At 44.9% G+C, this 19,064-nt stretch overlaps 1 protein-coding gene across 1 annotated transcript in view; it reads right to left on the bottom strand.

The window, feature by feature from the left end:
* Positions 1-19,064, bottom strand: part of LOC139394392 (mdm2-binding protein-like) — an 82,729-nt gene that overhangs the window by 44,043 nt on the left and 19,622 nt on the right. The window contains exons 13-18 of the mRNA XM_071142446.1: positions 13,661-13,774; positions 12,082-12,279; positions 10,305-10,395; positions 9,978-10,145; positions 3,737-3,832; positions 1,055-1,318 (exon numbers count right to left, since the gene is read on the bottom strand). Coding sequence (XP_070998547.1) covers positions 1,055-1,318; positions 3,737-3,832; positions 9,978-10,145; positions 10,305-10,395; positions 12,082-12,279; positions 13,661-13,774 — 931 coding nt within the window. The remainder of the gene's footprint in view (positions 1-1,054; positions 1,319-3,736; positions 3,833-9,977; positions 10,146-10,304; positions 10,396-12,081; positions 12,280-13,660; positions 13,775-19,064) is intronic.

Below are 19,064 nucleotides of genomic sequence, written 5' to 3' on the forward strand. Positions count from 1 at the left end.
ACTTTAGGTAACCTAAGGCTGGAAACGCTGTTTCAATAACACAGATGGGAGCTTCAATCAGTCTGCAGAGTAAAAAACAACAACACCTTCTGTTGAATATAGTCTTTGACCTCTAGCACCTGCTCTAAACCACAGGATGTATGTACGTAACCTTTGACCTCTAGCACCTGCTCTAAACTACAGGATGTATGTACGTAACCTTTGACCTCTAGCACCTGCTCTAAACCACAGGATGTATGTACGTAACCTTTGACCTCCAGCACCTGCTCTAAACCACAGGATGTATGTACGTAACCTTTGACCTCCAGCACCTGCTCTAAACCACAGGATGTATGTACGTAACCTTTGACCTCCAGCACCTGCTCTAAACCACAGGATGTATGTACGTAACCTTTGACCTCCAGCACCTGCTCTAAACCACAGGATGTATGTACGTAACCTTTGACCTCCAGCACCTGCTCTAAACCACAGGATGTATGTACGTAACCTTTGACCTCCAGCACCTGCTCTAAACCACAGGATGTATGTACGTAACCTTTGACCTCTAGCACTTGCTCTAAACCACAGGATGTATGTACGTAACCTTTGACCTCTAGCACCTGCTCTAAACCACAGGATGTATGTACGTAACCTTTGACCTCCAGCACCTGCTCTAAACCACAGGATGTATGTACGTAACCTTTGACCTCCAGCACCTGCTCTAAACCACAGGATGTATGTACGTAACCTTTGACCTCTAGCACTTGCTCTAAACCACAGGATGTATGTACGTAACCTTTGACCTCTAGCACCTGCTCTAAACCACAGGATGTATGTACGTAACCTTTGACCTCCAGCACCTGCTCTAAACCACAGGATGTATGTACGGACCCTTTGCCTATATAGAACATGATGCCTCTAATGTGCCATTTAACAGACTTTTATCCAAAGCGACTTATTGTGCAAACATTTGTTTTATGTATAGGTGGCTCCAGGAATTAAACCCCCTATCCTGGCGTTGCAAGAGCCATGCTCTACCAACTGAGCTCCAGAGGACCATACAAACCTCACTAACCTCTTATGGGGGTGGGTGGCGTCTGTATCCCAGGATCGTCTCTTGATCCTGGGCAGGTCAGAGTTGAGGAGGGCCTCTCCGTCCGGGACACTTCCTGGTTCAGACAGCACGGCCGGCGAGGGGGCGGGGCTTAAGGCGAAGGGGACGGGACAAGGTTCCTTGGAGCAGGTGGTCTGGGTCTCGTAGCGAATCAGACGAGACTGCAGCCGGACGAAGCCCTGGTCCCGGTCCAAGGCCTTGTGTCCCTGCTCGTCCAGACAGAACCTGGGTAGGGTCAAGAAATGAGTGATTCAAAACATAGACCAGTCTGGCGAAATATATAGCCAATAAGGTAGTAGTTAATCATAGATAAAAAACTGAGATCAGGACTAAATTAGCATCAGAACGAGATGGGTCTCTCTCATGAGTCGGCAGAACTTGTCCAGAGAGAAGAAGAGCTGACTGTGAGCCAGGACACAGAGACAGAGGGGTCAGACAGTGAGCCAGGACACAGATACAGAGGGGGTCAGACAGTGAGCCAGGACACAGATACAGAGGGGGTCAGACAGTGAGCCAGGACACAGAGACAGAGGGGTCAGACAGTGAGCCAGGACACAGAGACAGAGGGGTCAGACAGTGAGCCAGGACACAGATACAGAGGGGGTCAGACAGTGAGCCAGGACACAGAGACATAGGGGGTTAGTCTGGACCAGGGAGAAGAGAGAGCTTAGTGATTCAACACAGAGACAGGTCTGGACCAGGGAGAAGAGAGAGCTTAGTGATTCAACACAGAGACAGGTCTGGACCAGGGAGAAGAGAGAGCTTAGTGATTCAACACAGAGACAGGTCTGGACCAGGGAGAAGAGAGAGCTTAGTGATTCAACACAGAGACAGGTCTGGACCAGGGAGATACAGTACTCTACCCTAAGAGGTGGATAGGTTCCTGTCGTCAGGCCCTCAGTACTCTACCCTAAGAGGTGGATAGGTTCCTGTCGTCAGGCCCTCAGTACTCTACCCTAAGAGGTGGATAGGTTCCTGTCGTCAGGCCCTCAGTACTCTACCCTAAGAGGTGGATAGGTTCCTGTCGTCAGGCCCTCAGTACTCTACCCTAAGAGGTGGATAGGTTCCTGTCGTCAGGCCCTCAGTACTCTACCCTAAGAGGTGGATAGGTTCATGTGGTCAGGCCCTCAGTACTCTACCCTAAGAGGTGGATAGGTTCCTGTCGTCAGGCCCTCAGTACTCTACCCTAAGAGGTGGATAGGTTCCTGTCGTCAGGCCCTCAGTACTCTACCCTAAGAGGTGGATAGGTTCATGTCGTCAGGCCCTCAGTACTCTACCCTAAGAGGTGGATAGGTTCCTGTCGTCAGGCCCTCAGTACTCTACCCTAAGAGGTGGATAGGTTCATGTGGTCAGGCCCTCAGTACTCTACCCTAAGAGGTGGATAGGTTCCTGTCGTCAGGCCCTCAGTACTCTACCCTAAGAGGTGGATAGGTTCCTGTCGTCAGGCCCTCAGTACTCTACCCTAAGAGGTGGATAGGTTCCTGTCGTCAGGCCCTCAGTACTCTACCCTAAGAGGCGGATAGGTTCATGTGGTCAGGCCCTCAGTACTCTAACCTAAGAGGTGGATAGGTTCATGTGTCGATTAGGGCGGCGGTTAGAGAGTCGGGTCAGTAACCGAAAGGTTGCTGGATGGAAATCACCGAGCTGACAAGGTACAAATCTGTCGCTCTGCCCCTGAACAAGGCAGTTAACCCACTGTTCCCTGGTAGGCCGTCATTGTAAATAAGAATTTGTTCTTAACTGACTTGCCTAGTTAAATAAACGTTAAATTAAAAAATAAAGATTAACCTATGGTAGTGGTAGTGTCCTGTATGTATAGTCCATGGTAGTGTCCTGTATGTATAGTCCATGGTAGTGTCCTGTATGTATAAAGACACCTACTCTAGTCCATGGTAGTGTCCTGTATGTATAGTCCATGGTAGTGTCCTGTATGTATAGTCCACGGTAGGGTCCTGTATGTATAGTCCACGGTAGTGTCCTGTATGTATAGTCCATGGTAGGTTCCTGTATGTATAGTCCATGGTAGGTTCCTGTATGTATAGTCCATGGTAGGGTCCTGTATGTATAGTCCATGGTAGGGTCCTGTATGTATAGTCCATGGTAGGGTCCTGTATGTATAGTCCATGGTAGGGTCCTGTATGTATAGTCCATGGTAGGGTCCTGTATGTATAGTCCATGGTAGGGTCCTGTATGTATAGTCCATGGTAGTGTCCTGTATGTATGAAGACACCTACTCTAGTCCATGGTAGTGTCCTGTATGTATAGTCCATGGTAGTGTCCTGTATGTATAGTCCATGGTAGGGTCCTGTATGTATAGTCCATGGTAGTGTCCTGTATGTATGAAGACACCTACTCTAGTCCATGGTAGTGTCCTGTATGTATAGTCCATGGTAGTGTCCTGTATGTATAGTTCATGGTAGTGTCCTGTATGTATAGTCCATGGTAGTGTCCTGTATGAATAAAGACACCTACTCTAGTCCATGGTAGTGTCCTGTATGTATAGTCCATGGTAGTGTCCTGTATGTATAGTTCATGGTAGTGTCCTGTATGTATAGTTCATGGTAGTGTCCTGTATGTATAGTTCATGGTAGTGTCCTGTATGTATAGTCCATGGTAGTGTCCTGTATGTGTAAAGACACCTACTCTAGTCCATGGTAGTGGGAGCTGGCTGCTTGGCTGAAGGGGATCTGGGTCACTTTCCTGGGGGTCAAGTCTGGAGACATCTGGAATGTATTTCCCCTGGAAACACACAGAGACACATTATTGTACAGGAGCTGTGGAGAAGAACACACAGTACTGCGGAGAAGAACACACAGTACTGCAGTGAAGAACACACACTACTGCAGTGAAGAACACACCGTACTGCAGAGAAGAACACACAGTACTGCAGTGAAGAACACACAGTACTGCAGAGAAGAACACACAGTACTGCAGAGAAGAACACACAGTACTGCAGAGAAGAACACACAGTACTGCAGCGAAGAACACACAGTACTGCAGTGAAGAACACACAGTACCGCAGCGAAGAACACACAGTACTACAGTGAAGAACACACAGTACTGCAGTGAAGAACACACAGTACCGCAGCGAAGAACACACAGTACCGCAGCGAAGAACACACAGTACTACAGTGAAGAACACACAGTACTGCAGTGAAGAACACACAGTACCGCAGCGAAGAACACACAGTACCGCAGCGAAGAACACACCGTACTGCAGAGAAGAACACACCGTACTGCAGAGAAGAACACACAGTACTGCAGAGAAGAACACACAGTACTGCAGAGAAGAACACACAGTACTGCAGCGAAGAACACACAGTACTGCAGTGAAGAACACACAGTACCGCAGCGAAGAACACACAGTACTACAGTGAAGAACACACAGTACTGCAGTGAAGAACACACAGTACCGCAGCGAAGAACACACAGTACCGCAGCGAAGAACACACAGTACTACAGTGAAGAACACACAGTACTGCAGTGAAGAACACACAGTACCGCAGCGAAGAACACACAGTACCGCAGCGAAGAACACACAGTACTGCAGAGAAGAACACACCGTACTGCAGAGAAGAACACACAGTACCGCAGCGAAGAACACACAGTACTGCAGAGAAGAACACACCGTACTGCAGCGAAGAACACACAGTACCGCAGCGAAGAACACACAGTACTGCAGAGAAGAACACACCGTACTGCAGAGAAGAACACACCGTACTGCAGAGAAGAACACACAGTACTGCAGAGAAGAACACACAGTACTGCAGAGAAGAACACACAGTACTGCAGCGATCTGAAGTGAAAGTAAACTCTCCTGTCCTCTGCACCCAAACTGATGAAGTGTGTAAAACAACTTCCTAATGAACTGACAGCTTGAATGTCTAGAACGCTTCTTAATTGAGTTTCTTTTAATGAACATAAATTACTAATTACTAATATTCTTCTCTGCCTTCTGTAAGAGCACTGTCCGATAAAGGCTCTTTATAAATCAGAGGAATTCAATTAGGCGAAAACGTCTTGATTCGAATGCATATCAGAGGTAGACAGCCACATGAAATCATCGTCGCTACATGGTGTCTGAAACATCCTAACTGAATGGTTGTCTGCTGAATGGAGTGGTTTCTCCTCGGGGGAAGAGAAAGTTACAAACAGATGATTCAACATGTTGACGCCACCTTTTTTTTTTGGGGGGGGGGGCATTCCAGTTTCAGACGGTGACAAAACTGATTTGTCCAGAGTCACACTGAAGCGCCAGAACACATTTCTACATCCATATTAGAAGCCTGAAATTTAATTTCATAGACTTTAGTCAGATTGGCGGGGGTCAGTCAGATTGAGGGGGGGGGGCAGACAGATTGAGGGGGGGGGGGGGGGTCAGACATATTGGAGGGGGGGGGTCAGACAGATGGGTTTCCATCCAGATTTTCATGCGAATATTTTAAAATCCACATTAAGAAAATATGCGCATTCTCCCACCAGTGATGTTTCCACCAACCCGACTTGTTGTGGATAAACATCAGTACGTGGTGATGTAGTGCACATAAAATGTAATTTTTCTCTTAACTTTTCATGTACCGAATAAAAATCTAAAGTTCAATGTGTTTCCATCGTATTTTCAACTCTACTGATCAGTTTCTGTCACAAAAACTGTTTTAAACAGCAGACGTGCCTATTCTGGTCTTAGTATGAACGTACGCTCTAGCCAACAGCTGTGTGGGTAGACTAGTCTACATGATGAGATCATTATGGATAACAGCGAGAATATTTATATTTCTCAAATCAGCAGTCAAGCGTCGATCATCACGTCACCAGAACAAGACCATAGATATTTATTGGAAAGGAGCATCAAGCTCATCACCAAAGATTTGTATAACTAACTGAAGATAGACGCCGCCTGTCGTTTCCAATGGGAGCAAATTAATCGTAGTGGGCAGAACAAGCAAGGAGGTGGGCAGAGCCAAGGATGAGCTAAGCGAGAGCCCATTGGTGTGTTCTAGCATGTATTTGCATATTTCCGTTAGGGAACGCCTACTTTGTGAAGTAGGCGTACGCAATAAGTCAATTCACCCTTGCACTCCTTCTAAACAACGCAAACAAATATATATATTTGGCAAAGGGCAAAGTCTACTAAACGTAGTCCACTCTGTTCATAACAGATTCTAGTTTTGTGAACAGAAAACTGTATTGAGATCAAATGTTTCATTGATGAGGAAAATTTGCAGAATAATCGGCCAAAATCCGTCTTGCTCCATATTCCCCACCGACGGCCACTGGGCTTCCTCTCATCACCATATTCGGTAGTGAGCGGAAATGCCAACCGGATGCTTCAGATTTCTCCATCCAGTGAAATATTTGACTCACTGTTCTATCCGTGTCATCACCGTGCACTTTAACCACCCCTGTGAAGTTCATCATCATAATTTATTTCATCTGTAGCTTAATAAACTGCATGGTTTACCCAAGTCGTAGTGGGAGGACCACACAACATATCATCGCCTGACTCCAAGTTTACTTTCGATATGATGCGTACTCTCATCTACTGGTGTCCCCCAAGGCTCGGTTCTAGGCCCTCTTCTCTCTATACACCAAGTCACTCGGCTCCGTCATATCCTGGTCTCTCCTATCACTGCTATGACGATGACACTCAGCTACTTTTCTCCTTCCCTCCTCCTGACACCCATCTCTGCGTGCCCGGCAGATATCTCAGCTTGGATGTCGGTTCACCACCTCAAGCTCAACCTCGACAAGATGGAGCTGCTCTTCCTCCCGGTTAGTGTTAACTACTTTGGAGCACTCAGACACATATAAATTGACCAGAGGCTGAGAGGCTGTTGTATATCTAAATACGTTAGACAACTTTCTGTAGCAGAGAGAGAATGAGTCAAACCACAATGCCTTTGAACAACTTCCTAAAGTACCTGAACTGAACAGTATCTGAACTGAACAGTATCTGAACTGAACAACTCTCTAGAGTTACCCTAGTCTCCAGACTAACAGAGTTACCCTAGTCTCCAGACTAACAGAGTTACCCTAGTCTCCAGACTAACAGAGGTACCCTAGTCTCCGGACTAACAGAGTTACCCTAGTCTCCAGACTAACAGAGTTACCCTAGTCTCCAGACTAACAGAGTTACCCTAGTCTCCGGACTAATAGAGTTACCCTAGTCTCCAGACTAACAGGGTTACCCTAGTCTCCAGACTAACAGAGGTACCCTAGTCTCCGGACTAACAGAGTTACCCTAGTCTCCAGACTAACAGAGTTACCCTAGTCTCCAGACTAACAGAGTTACCCTAGTCTCCGGACTAACAGAGTTACCCTAGTCTCCAGACTAACGGAGTTACCCTAGTCTCCAGACTAACAGAGGTATCCTAGTCTCCAGACTAATAGAGTTACCCTAGTCTCCAGACTAACAGAGTTACCCTAGTCTCCAGACTAACAGAGTTACCCTAGTCTCCAGACTAACAGAGTTACCCTAGTCTCCAGACTAACAGAGTTACCCTAGTCTCCAGACTAAAAGAGTTACCCTAGTCTCCAGACTAATAGAGTTACCCTAGTCTCCAGACTAATAGAGTTACCCTAGTCTCCAGACTAATAGAGTTACCCTAGTCTCCAGACTAATAGAGTTACCCTAGTCTCCAGACTAATAGAGTTACCCTAGTCTCCAGACTAACAGAGTTACCCTAGTCTCCAGACTAACAGAGTTACCCTAGTCTCTGGACTAACAGAGTTACCCTAGTCTCTGGACTAACAGAGTTACCCTAGTCTTCGGACTAATGGAGTTACCCTAGTCTCCAGACTAACAGAGTTACCCTAGTCTTCGGACTAATAGAGTTACCCTAGTCTCCAGACTAATAGAGTTACCCTAGTCTCCGGACTAACAGAGTTACCCTAGTCTCCGGACTAACAGAGTTACCCTAGTCTCCGGACTAACAGAGTTACCCTAGTCTCCGGACTAACAGAGTTACCCTAGTCTCCGGACTAACAGAGTTACCCTAGTCTCCGGACTAACAGAGTTACCCTAGTCTCCGGACTAACAGAGTTACCCTAGTCTCCGGACTAACAGAGTTACCCTAGTCTCCAGACTAACAGAGTTACCCTAGTCTCCAGACTAATAGAGTTACCCTAGTCTCCAGACTAACAGAGTTACCCTAGTCTCCAGACTAATAGAGTTACCCTAGTCTCCAGACTAACAGAGTTACCCTAGTCTCCAGACTAACAGAGTTACCCTAGTCTCCAGACTAACAGAGTTACCCTAGTCTCCGGACTAACAGAGTTACCCTAGTCTCCGGACTAACAGAGTTACCCTAGTCTCCAGACTAACAGAGTTACCCTAGTCTCCGGACTAACAGACTAACAGAGTTACCCTAGTCTCCAGACTAACAGAGTTACCCTAGTCTCCAGACTAACAGAGTTACCCTAGTCTCCAGACTAACAGAGGTACCCTAGTCTCCGGACTAACAGAGTTACCCTAGTCTCCAGACTAACAGAGTTACCCTAGTCTCCAGACTAACAGAGTTACCCTAGTCTCCGGACTAACAGAGTTACCCTAGTCTCCAGACTAACGGAGTTACCCTAGTCTCCAGACTAACAGAGGTATCCTAGTCTCCAGACTAATAGAGTTACCCTAGTCTCCAGACTAACAGAGTTACCCTAGTCTCCAGACTAACAGAGTTACCCTAGTCTCCAGACTAACAGAGTTACCCTAGTCTCCAGACTAACAGAGTTACCCTAGTCTCCAGACTAACAGAGTTACCCTAGTCTCCAGACTAATAGAGTTACCCTAGTCTCCAGACTAATAGAGTTACCCTAGTCTCCAGACTAATAGAGTTACCCTAGTCTCCAGACTAATAGAGTTACCCTAGTCTCCAGACTAAAAGAGTTACCCTAGTCTCCAGACTAACAGAGTTACCCTAGTCTCCAGACTAACAGAGTTACCCTAGTCTCCGGACTAACAGAGTTACCCTAGTCTCCAGACTAACAGAGTTACCCTAGTCTCCAGACTAACAGAGTTACCCTAGTCTCCGGACTAACAGAGTTACCCTAGTCTCCGGACTAACAGAGTTACCCTAGTCTCCAGACTAACAGAGTTACCCTAGTCTCCAGACTAACAGAGTTACCCTAGTCTCCGGACTAACAGAGTTACCCTAGTCTCCAGACTAACAGAGTTACCCTAGTCTCCAGACTAACAGAGTTACCCTAGTCTCCAGACTAACAGAGTTACCCTAGTCTCCAGACTAACAGAGTTACCCTAGTCTCCGGACTAACAGAGTTACCCTAGTCTCCGGACTAACAGAGTTACCCTAGTCTCCAGACTAACAGAGTTACCCTAGTCTCCAGACTAACAGAGTTACCCTAGTCTCCAGACTAACAGAGTTACCCTAGTCTCCAGACTAACAGAGTTACCCTAGTCTCCAGACTAACAGAGTTACCCTAGTCTCCAGACTAACAGAGTTACCCTAGTCTCCAGACTAACAGAGTTACCCTAGTCTCCGGACTAACAGAGTTACCCTAGTCTCCGGACTAACAGAGTTACCCTAGTCTCCGGACTAACAGAGTTACCCTAGTCTCCAGACTAACAGAGTTACCCTAGTCTCCGGACTAACAGAGTTACCCTAGTCTCCAGACTAACAGAGTTACCCTAGTCTCCAGACTAACAGAGTTACCCTAGTCTCCAGACTAACAGAGTTACCCTAGTCTCCAGACTAATAGAGTTACCCTAGTCTCCAGACTAATAGAGTTACCCTAGTCTCCAGACGTCTCCAGACTAACAGAGTTACCCTAGTCTCCAGACTAACAGAGTTACCCTAGTCTCCAGACTAACAGAGTTACCCTAGTCTCCAGACTAACAGAGTTACCCTAGTCTCCAGACTAACAGAGTTACCCTAGTCTCTGGACTAATAGAGGCTGCAGATCTCCGGTGGGCAGGCCGTCTGGTGTGAAGTGTCTAAGCAGCTCTTTGGCATCCAGCAAGGCTGAGGTGGTTCTCTGGCCCTGGACGTCTTTAGGCCCCAGCAGACAGTCAGATGAGCTGCCAGACAGCAGACCAAACCTGTGAAGGGAGGAGACCAAAGATGAGACGGTTAAATTAGTCACGTGTGTGGAACCAAAGATACCGTCGGTCTCTCTATTCCCATAAGCCACCTTGCTTGCTTATTGTTGACGGAAGAGAGATGTGTGTACCGATGTGAAGAGCATTATTCGAGTTTACCTCAGCTTCTGACGAGTCCTCTGGAGGTTCTCATAGTTCTGCAGAACACTTCTCTCTGGCCAATCAGCATGTTGGGAGTGTTTAATGAACTCTACATTGGAATGGGGAAAGAGTCATTTTTGTTTTATCAGTCAAGGTTTCTAGAAGGAGTCCGTTTTAGAGATGGCAAATACAGTGTGTTCAGAAAGTGTTCAGACCCCTTGACTTTTTCCACATTTTGTTACGTTACAGCCTCATTCTATTTTTTTTAATTTTTTTTATCAATACCCAATAATGACAAAGCGAAAACAAGTAAAGTTTTTTTTTGTGCCAAATGTATAAAAAATATAAAAAATAAAAAACAGAAATACCTTACAAGTATTCAGACCCTTTGCTATGAGACTTCGAAATTGAGTTCAGGTGCATCCTGTTTCCATTGATCATCCTTGAGATGTTTCTACAACTTGATTGGAGTCCACTTGTGTTAAATTCAATTGATTGGACATCATTTGGAAAGGCACACAGCTATCTATATAAAGGTCCTACAGTTGACAGTGCATGTCAGAGCAAAAACCAAGCCATGAGGTCAAAGGAATTGTCTGTAGAGCTCCGAGACAGGATTGTGTCGAGGCACAAATCTGAGGAAGGGTACCAAAACATTTCTGCAGCATTGAAGGCCCCCAAGAACACCATGGCCTCCATCACTCTTAAATGGAAGAAGTTCGGAAGCACCAAGACTCTTCCTAGAGCTGGCCACCCAGCCAAAATGAGCAAGGGCCTTGGTCAGGGAGGTGACCAAGAACCCAATGGTCTCTCTGACAGAGCTTCAGAGTTTCTCTGTGGAGATGGGAGAATCTTTCATAAGGACAACCATCTCCGCAGCACTCCCCCAATCAAGCCTTTATAATAGTGTGGCCAAAAGGCACCTAAATGACTCTCAAACCATGAGAAACAAGATTCTCTGGTCTGATGAAAACCAAGATTGAACTCTTTGGCCTGAATGCAAAACCTCACGTCTGGAGGAAACCTGTCACCATCCCTACAGTGAAGCATGGTGGTGGCAGCATCATGCAGTGGGGATGTTTTTCAGCGGCAGGGACTGGGAGACTAGTTAGGATCGAGGGATAGATGAACAGAGCAAAGTACAGAGAGATTCTTGATGAAAATCTGCTCAAGAGAGCTCAGGACCTCAGACTGGGGGGGAAGGTTCACCTTCCAACAGGACAACGACCCTAAGCACACAGCCAAGACAATGCAGGAGTGGCTTCGGGACAAGTCTCAGAGTTTCCTTGAATGGCCCAGCCAGAGCCCAGACTTTAACCTGATCGAACATCTCTGGAGAGACCTGAAAATAGCTGTGCAGCGACACTCCCCATCCAACCTGACAGAGCTTGAGAGGATCTGCAGAGAAGAATGGGAGAAACTCCCCAAATACAGGTGTGCCAAGCTTGTAGCGTCATACCCAATAAGACTCAAGGCTGTAATCGCTGTCAAAGGTGCTTCAACAAAGTACTGAGTTAAGGGTCTGAATACTTACGTAAATGTGATATCTGTTTTTTTGTGTGTGTTTTTTTAAATAAATTAGCAAACATTTCTAAAAAAAAACGTTTTGCTTTGTCATTGTGGGTTATTGTGTACAGATTGATGAGGGGAAAAAACTATTGAATCCATTTTAGAATAAGGCTGTAACGTAACAAAATGTGGAAAAAGTTAAGTGGTCTGAATACTTCCTGAACGCACTGTAAAAGTTAATGAGCTGTGTTACGGGGAGTAAGGAGGGACTGGAACAGCAGAATACCTGTAGTCTTCGTAGTGAGGTTCACCTCCTCTGCTCCACAGGGCTCAACTCGGGGCAGACTGGAGTCTTTAGGCAAGGTAGAGGCTTTAGGCAGGGTAGAGTCATGCATCTTGAGGTACTGTTCTCTGGCCAGGCTGAGCAAGATCTTCAGGTCATTGACTGGTATTGAAGCTGGCTTCTCTGCCTCTTCTCTACGTCCTATTCAATATGGAATAACGAGAGTAAGTAGTCAGTACGTAGCCTTGTCCGAGCAAGGATGGCCCATAAGGGCTGGAGACTCAGGTTTCTGTAGCGTGAGGCTGCTTCATGTTATTGGATGTTGAATACTGGAGGAACCACCTACCTGTCTGGCTACGATACAGACTGACTTTAATACTGGAGGAAACACCTACCTGTCTGGCTACGATACAGAGTGACTTTAATACTGGAGGAACCACCTACCTGTCTGGCTGCGATACAGACTGGCTTTAATACTGGAGGAACCACCTACCTGTCTGGCTGCGATACAGACTGACTTTAATACTGGAGGAACCACCTACCTGTCTGGCTACGATACAGAGTGACTTTAATACTGGAGGAACCACATACCTGTCTGGCTGCGATACAGACTGACTTTAATACTGGAGGAACCACCTACCTGTCTGGCTGCTACACAGACTGACTTTAATATTGGAGGAACCACCTACCTGTCTGGCTGCGATACAGACTGACTTTAATACTGGAGGAACCACCTACCTGTCTGGCTGCTACACAGACTGACTTTAATACTGGAGGAACCACCTACCTGTCTGGCTGCTACACAGACTGACTTTAATACTGGAGGAACCACCTACCTGTCTGGCTGCGATACAGACTGACTTTAATACTGGAGGAACCACCTACCTGTCTGGCTACGATACAGACTGACTTTAATACTGGAGGAACCACCTACCTGTCTGGCTGCTACACAGACTGACTTTAATACTGGAGGAACCACCTACCTGTCTGGCTGCTACACAGACTGACTTTAATACTGGAGGAACCACCTACCTGTCTGGCTACGATACAGACTGACTTTAATACTGGAGGAACCACCTACCTGTCTGGCTGCTACACAGACTTTAATACTGGAGGAACCACCTACCTGTCTGGCTACGATACAGACTGACTTTAATACTGGAGGAACCACCTACCTGTCTGGCTGCTACACAGACTGACTTTAATACTGGAGGAACCACCTACCTGTCTGGCTACGATACAGACTGACTTTAATACTGGAGGAACCACCTACATGTCTGGCTGCTACACAGACTGACTTGCTTTATTAAACTATGCTAGATATGCTTTTTTTGTCAAATAGAATGTTCTCAATAAAATAGCTGATTAAATAAACTGCAATTAAAAAATACATTAACTAGGCTCTATTTGGTGGCAATAAAGCTCACTGCAAATGGAAAGAGTGTGCCGAGTACAGACATTTTAATATATATTCTGCGTTAGACATGATTCCGCTTGAAAAATCTTTTTTTAATTTTTTTTTTATCTCAACGAGACTTACCTGGCTAAATAAAGGATGAATAAGATATGATGTTGTACTTACTCAGGCACTCCTTTAGGACCAGAGTCTGCACCTCGGCCAACTTCCTCTCCCTCTGTAGCAGCTGGTCTCCATGGAGACAGGGCAGGGAGCGCAGCCAGTCTGTAGTGGTGGAACCTGGGAGAAGAGACCAAGTGGACTCTGCTTTATCAATCAATTGGCTGAACCCTTCTCAATAACGTCAGAGAAAAGAGAAACCCGCACACTGCTCTCGCTAGTATCACTTATTTTTATTAAAGGCCCACTGCAGTCAAAATTCAGTTTTTCCTGTGTTTTGTATGATATTGTACAACAGCTGATGAAAGTAACACTGTAAAAAAGTGTGACGTGTGAACTGTGATATTTCCTGATAGAAGCTGGTTGAAAATACAATCTACACAGGACCTTCTAAATCAACAGGTTTTGGGTAGAGTTTAATAAGGTTGAATGAAATAAGTGACATTAGTAAGAGCAGTGTTCAGGTTTCTCTTCCCCCCCCCCCTGAAGTAATCACATTATTCACACGTGAAACAACATAACTCAGACGTGGGAGTTCTTTTTAGGATGTTCAATAACCTGGTAGCGTGGCTTATGAGTTCAAATGAAGTTCATATGAATGGGACAACACAAACGCTATCAAAGGAGACAGGGGAGTTGAATACAAGTACACTGCATTAAGGAGACAAGGGGAGTTTAATACAAGCACCCTGCATTAAGGAGACAAGGGAGTTTAATACAAGCACACTGCATTAAGGAGACAAGGGGAGTTTAATACAAGCACACTGCATTAAGGAGACAGGGGAGATTAATACAAGCACACTGCATTAAGGAGACAAGGGGAGTTTAATACAAGCACACTGCATTAAGGAGTCAAGGGGAGTTTAATACAAGCACACTGCATTAAGGAGACAGGGGAGTTTAATACAAGCACACTGCATTAAGGAGACAAGGGGAGTTTAATACAAGCACACTGCATTAAGGAGACAGGGGAGTTTAATACAAGCACACTGCATTAAGGAGACAGGGGAGTTTAATACAAGCACACTGCATTAAGGAGACAGGGGAGTTTAATACAAGCACACTGCATTAAGGAGACAGGGGAGATTAATACAAGCACACTGCATTAAGGAGACAGGGGAGTTTAATACAAGCACACTGCATTAAGGAGACAAGGGGAGTTTAATACAAGCACACTGCATTAAGGAGACAGGGGAGTTTAATACAAGCACACTGCATTAAGGAGACAGGGGAGTTTAATACAAGCACACTGCATTAAGGAGACAGGGGAGTTTAATACAAGCACACTGCATTAAGGAGACAAGGGAGTTTAATACAAGCACACTGCATTAAGGAGACAGGGGAGTTTAATACAAGCACACTGCATTAAGGAGACAGGGGAGTTTAATACAAGCACACTGCATTAAGGAGACAAGGGAGTTTAATACAAGCACACTGCATTAAGGAGACAAGGGAGTTTAATACAAGTACACTGCATTAAGGAGACAGGGGAGTTTAATACAAGTACACTGCATTAAGGAGACAGGGGAGTTGAATACAAGCACACTGCATTAAGGAGACAGGGGAGTTGAATACAAGCACACTGCATTAAGGAGACAGGGGAGTTTAATACAAGCACACTGCATTAAGGAGACAGGGGAGTTTAATACAAGCACACTGCATTAAGGAGACAGGGGAGTTTAATACAAGCACACTGCATTAAGGAGACAGGGGAGTTTAATACAAGCACACTGCATTAAGGAGACAGGGGAGTTTAATACAAGCACACTGCATTAAGGAGACAGGGGAGTTTAATACAAGCACACTGCATTAAGGAGACAGGGGAGATTAATACAAGCACACTGCATTAAGGAGACAGGGGAGTTTAATACAAGCACACTGCATTAAGGAGACAGGGGAGATTAATACAAGCACACTGCATTAAGGAGACAGGGGAGTTGAATACAAGCACACTGCATTAAGGAGACAGGGGAGTTTAATACAAGCACACTGCATTAAGGAGACAGGGGAGATTAATACAAGCACACTGCATTAAGGAGACAGGGGAGTTTAATACAAGCACACTGCATTAAGGAGACAGGGGAGATTAATACAAGCACACTGCATTAAGGAGACAGGGGAGATTAATACAAGCACACTGCATTAAGGAGTCAGGGGAGTTTAATACAAGCACACTGCATTAAGGAGACAGGGGAGTTTAATACAAGCACACTGCATTAAGGAGACAAGGGAGTTTAATACAAGCACACTGCATTAAGGAGACAGGGGAGTTTAATACAAGCACACTGCATTAAGGAGGCAGGGGAGATTAATACAAGCACACTGCATTAAGGAGACAAGGGAGTTTAATACAAGCACACTGCATTAAGGAGACAGGGGAGTTTAATACAAGCACACTGCATTAAGGAGACAGGGGAGTTTAATACAAGCACACTGCAATAAGGAGACAGGGGAGTTTAATACAAGCACACTGCATTAAGGAGACAAGGGAGTTTAATACAAGCACACTGCATTAAGGAGACAGGGGAGTTTAATACAAGTACACTGCATTAAGGAGACAGGGGAGTTTAATACAAGCACACTGCATTAAGGAGACAGGGGAGTTGAATACAAGCACACTGCATTAAGGAGACAGGGGAGTTTAATACAAGCACACTGCATTAAGGAGACAGGGGAGTTTAATACAAGCACACTGCATTAAGGAGACAAGGGAGTTTAATACAAGCACACTGCATTAAGGAGACAAGGGAGTTGAATACAAGCACACTGCATTAAGGAGACAGGGGAGTTTAATACAAGTACACTGCATTAAGGAGACAGGGGAGATTAATACAAGCACACTGCATTAAGGAGACAGGGGAGTTTAATACAAGCACACTGCATTAAGGAGACAGGGGAGTTTAATACAAGCACACTGCATTAAGGAGACAGGGGAGTTTAATACAAGTACACTGCATTAAGGAGACAGGGGAGTTTAATACAAGCACACTGCATTAAGGAGACAGGGGAGTTTAATACAAGCACACTGCATTAAGGAGACAAGGGAGATTAATACAAGCACACTGCATTAAGGAGACAGGGGAGTTTAATACAAGCACACTGCATTAAGGAGACAAGGGGAGTTTAATACAAGCACACTACATTAAGGAGACAGGGGAGTTTAATACAAGCACACTGCATTAAGGAGACAGGGGAGTTTAATACAAGCACACTGCATTAAGGAGACAGGGGAGTTTAATACAAGCACACTGCATTAAGGAGACAGGGGAGATTAATACAAGCACACTGCATTAAGGAGACAAGGGAGTTTAATACAAGCACACTGCATTAAGGAGTCAGGGGAGTTTAATACAAGCACACTGCATTAAGGAGACAAGGGGAGTTTAATACAAGCACACTGCATTAAGGAGACAGGGGAGTTTAATACAAGCACACTGCATTAAGGAGACAGGGGAGTTTAATACAAGCACACTGCATTAAGGAGACAAGGGAGATTAATACAAGCACACTGCATTAAGGAGACAACGAGTTTCATACTGCATTGCTTTATTTTTAATTTTTATTTAACCTTTATTTAACCAGGTAGGCAAGTTGAGAACACGTTCTCATTTACAACTGCGACCTGACCAAGATAAAGCAAAGCAGTTCGACACATACAACAACACAGAGTTACACATGGAATAAAACAAACATACAGTCAATAATACAGTATATAAACAAGTCTATATACGATGTGAGCAAATGAGGTGAGATAAGGGAGGTAAAGGCAAAAAAAGGCCATGGTGGCAAAGTAAATACAATATAGCAAGTAAAACACTGGAATGGTAGATTTGCAGTGGAGGAATGTGCACAGTTGAAATAGAAATAGTGGGGTGCAAAGGAACTAAATAAATAAATACAGTAGGGAAAGAGGTAGTTGTTTGGGCTAAATTATAGATGGGCTATGTACAGGTGCAGTAATCTGTGAGCTGCTCTGACAGCTGATGCTTAAAGCTAGTGAGGGAGATAAGTGTTTCCAGTTTTATTAATCAATGAAGATTGAAAAAACAATCAATCAGTTTGGCCTTCTGGGTTGACTCACCCTTTCTCAATAAATTGACACATGACTCATGAATTCATATTAGGTCTACATTAATTAACATTACTTTAACTCTATAAAACTTTAATCTAATTCGAATTCATATTTTTTAAAGTGCATTGTTGGTTAAGGGGCTTGTATTCAGCATTTCACTGTAAGGTCTACTACACCTGTTGTATTCAGCATTTCACTGTAAGGTCTACTACACCTGTTGTATTCAGCATTTCACTGTAAGGTCTACTACACCTGTTGTTTTCAGCATTTCACTGTAAGGTCTACTACACCTGTTGTATTCAGCATTTCACTGTAAGGTCTACTACACCTGTTGTATTCAGCATTTCACTGTAAGGGCTACTACACCTGTTGTATTCAGCATTTCACTGTAAGGTCTACTACACCTGTTGTATTCAGCATTTCACTGTAAGGTCTACTACACCTGTTGTATTCAGCATTTCACTGTAAGGTCTACTACACCTGTTGTATTCAGCATTTCACTGTAAGGTCTACTACACCTGTTGTATTCAGCATTTCACTGTAAGGTCTACTACATCTGTTGTATTCAGCATTTCACTGTAAGGTCTACTACACCTGTTGTATTCAGCATTTCACTGTAAGGTCTACTACACCTGTTGTATTCAGCATTTCACTGTAAGGTCTACTACACCTGTTGTATTCAGCATTTCACTGTAAGGTCTACTACACCTGTTGTATTCAGCATTTCACTGTAAGGTCTACTACACCTGTTGTATTCAGCATTTCACTGTAAGGTCTACTACACCTGTTGTATTCAGCATTTCACTGTAAGGTCTACTACACCTGTTGTATTCAGCATTTCACTGTAAGGTCTACTACACCTGTTGTATTCAGTGCATGTGACGAAAAACATTTGATTTGATTCTGAAGTTCCAAATGGACTGATAGGGTAACTACTTTACACTACAGTGACTGAGGCTCGACTTAGGCCCAAATGGACTGATAGGGTAACTACTTTACACTACAGTGACTGAGGCTCGACTTAGGCCCAAATGGACTGATAGGGTAACTACTATGCACTGCAGTGACTGAGGCTCGACTTAGGCCCAAATGGACTGATAGGGTAACTACTTTACACTGCAGTGACTGAGGCTCGACTTAGGCCCAAATGGACTGATAGGGTAACTACTATGCACTACAGAGACTGAGGCTCGACTTAGGCCCAAATGGACTGATAGGGTAACTACTATGCACTACAGAGACTGAGGCTCGACTTAGGCCCAAATGGACTGATAGGGTAACTACTATGCACTACAGAGACTGAGGCTCGACTTAGGCCCAAATGGACTGATAGGGTAA

Source organism: Oncorhynchus clarkii, unplaced genomic scaffold, assembly GCF_045791955.1.
Source record: "Oncorhynchus clarkii lewisi isolate Uvic-CL-2024 unplaced genomic scaffold, UVic_Ocla_1.0 unplaced_contig_9004_pilon_pilon, whole genome shotgun sequence".
Classification (NCBI taxonomy): domain Eukaryota; kingdom Metazoa; phylum Chordata; class Actinopteri; order Salmoniformes; family Salmonidae; genus Oncorhynchus; species Oncorhynchus clarkii.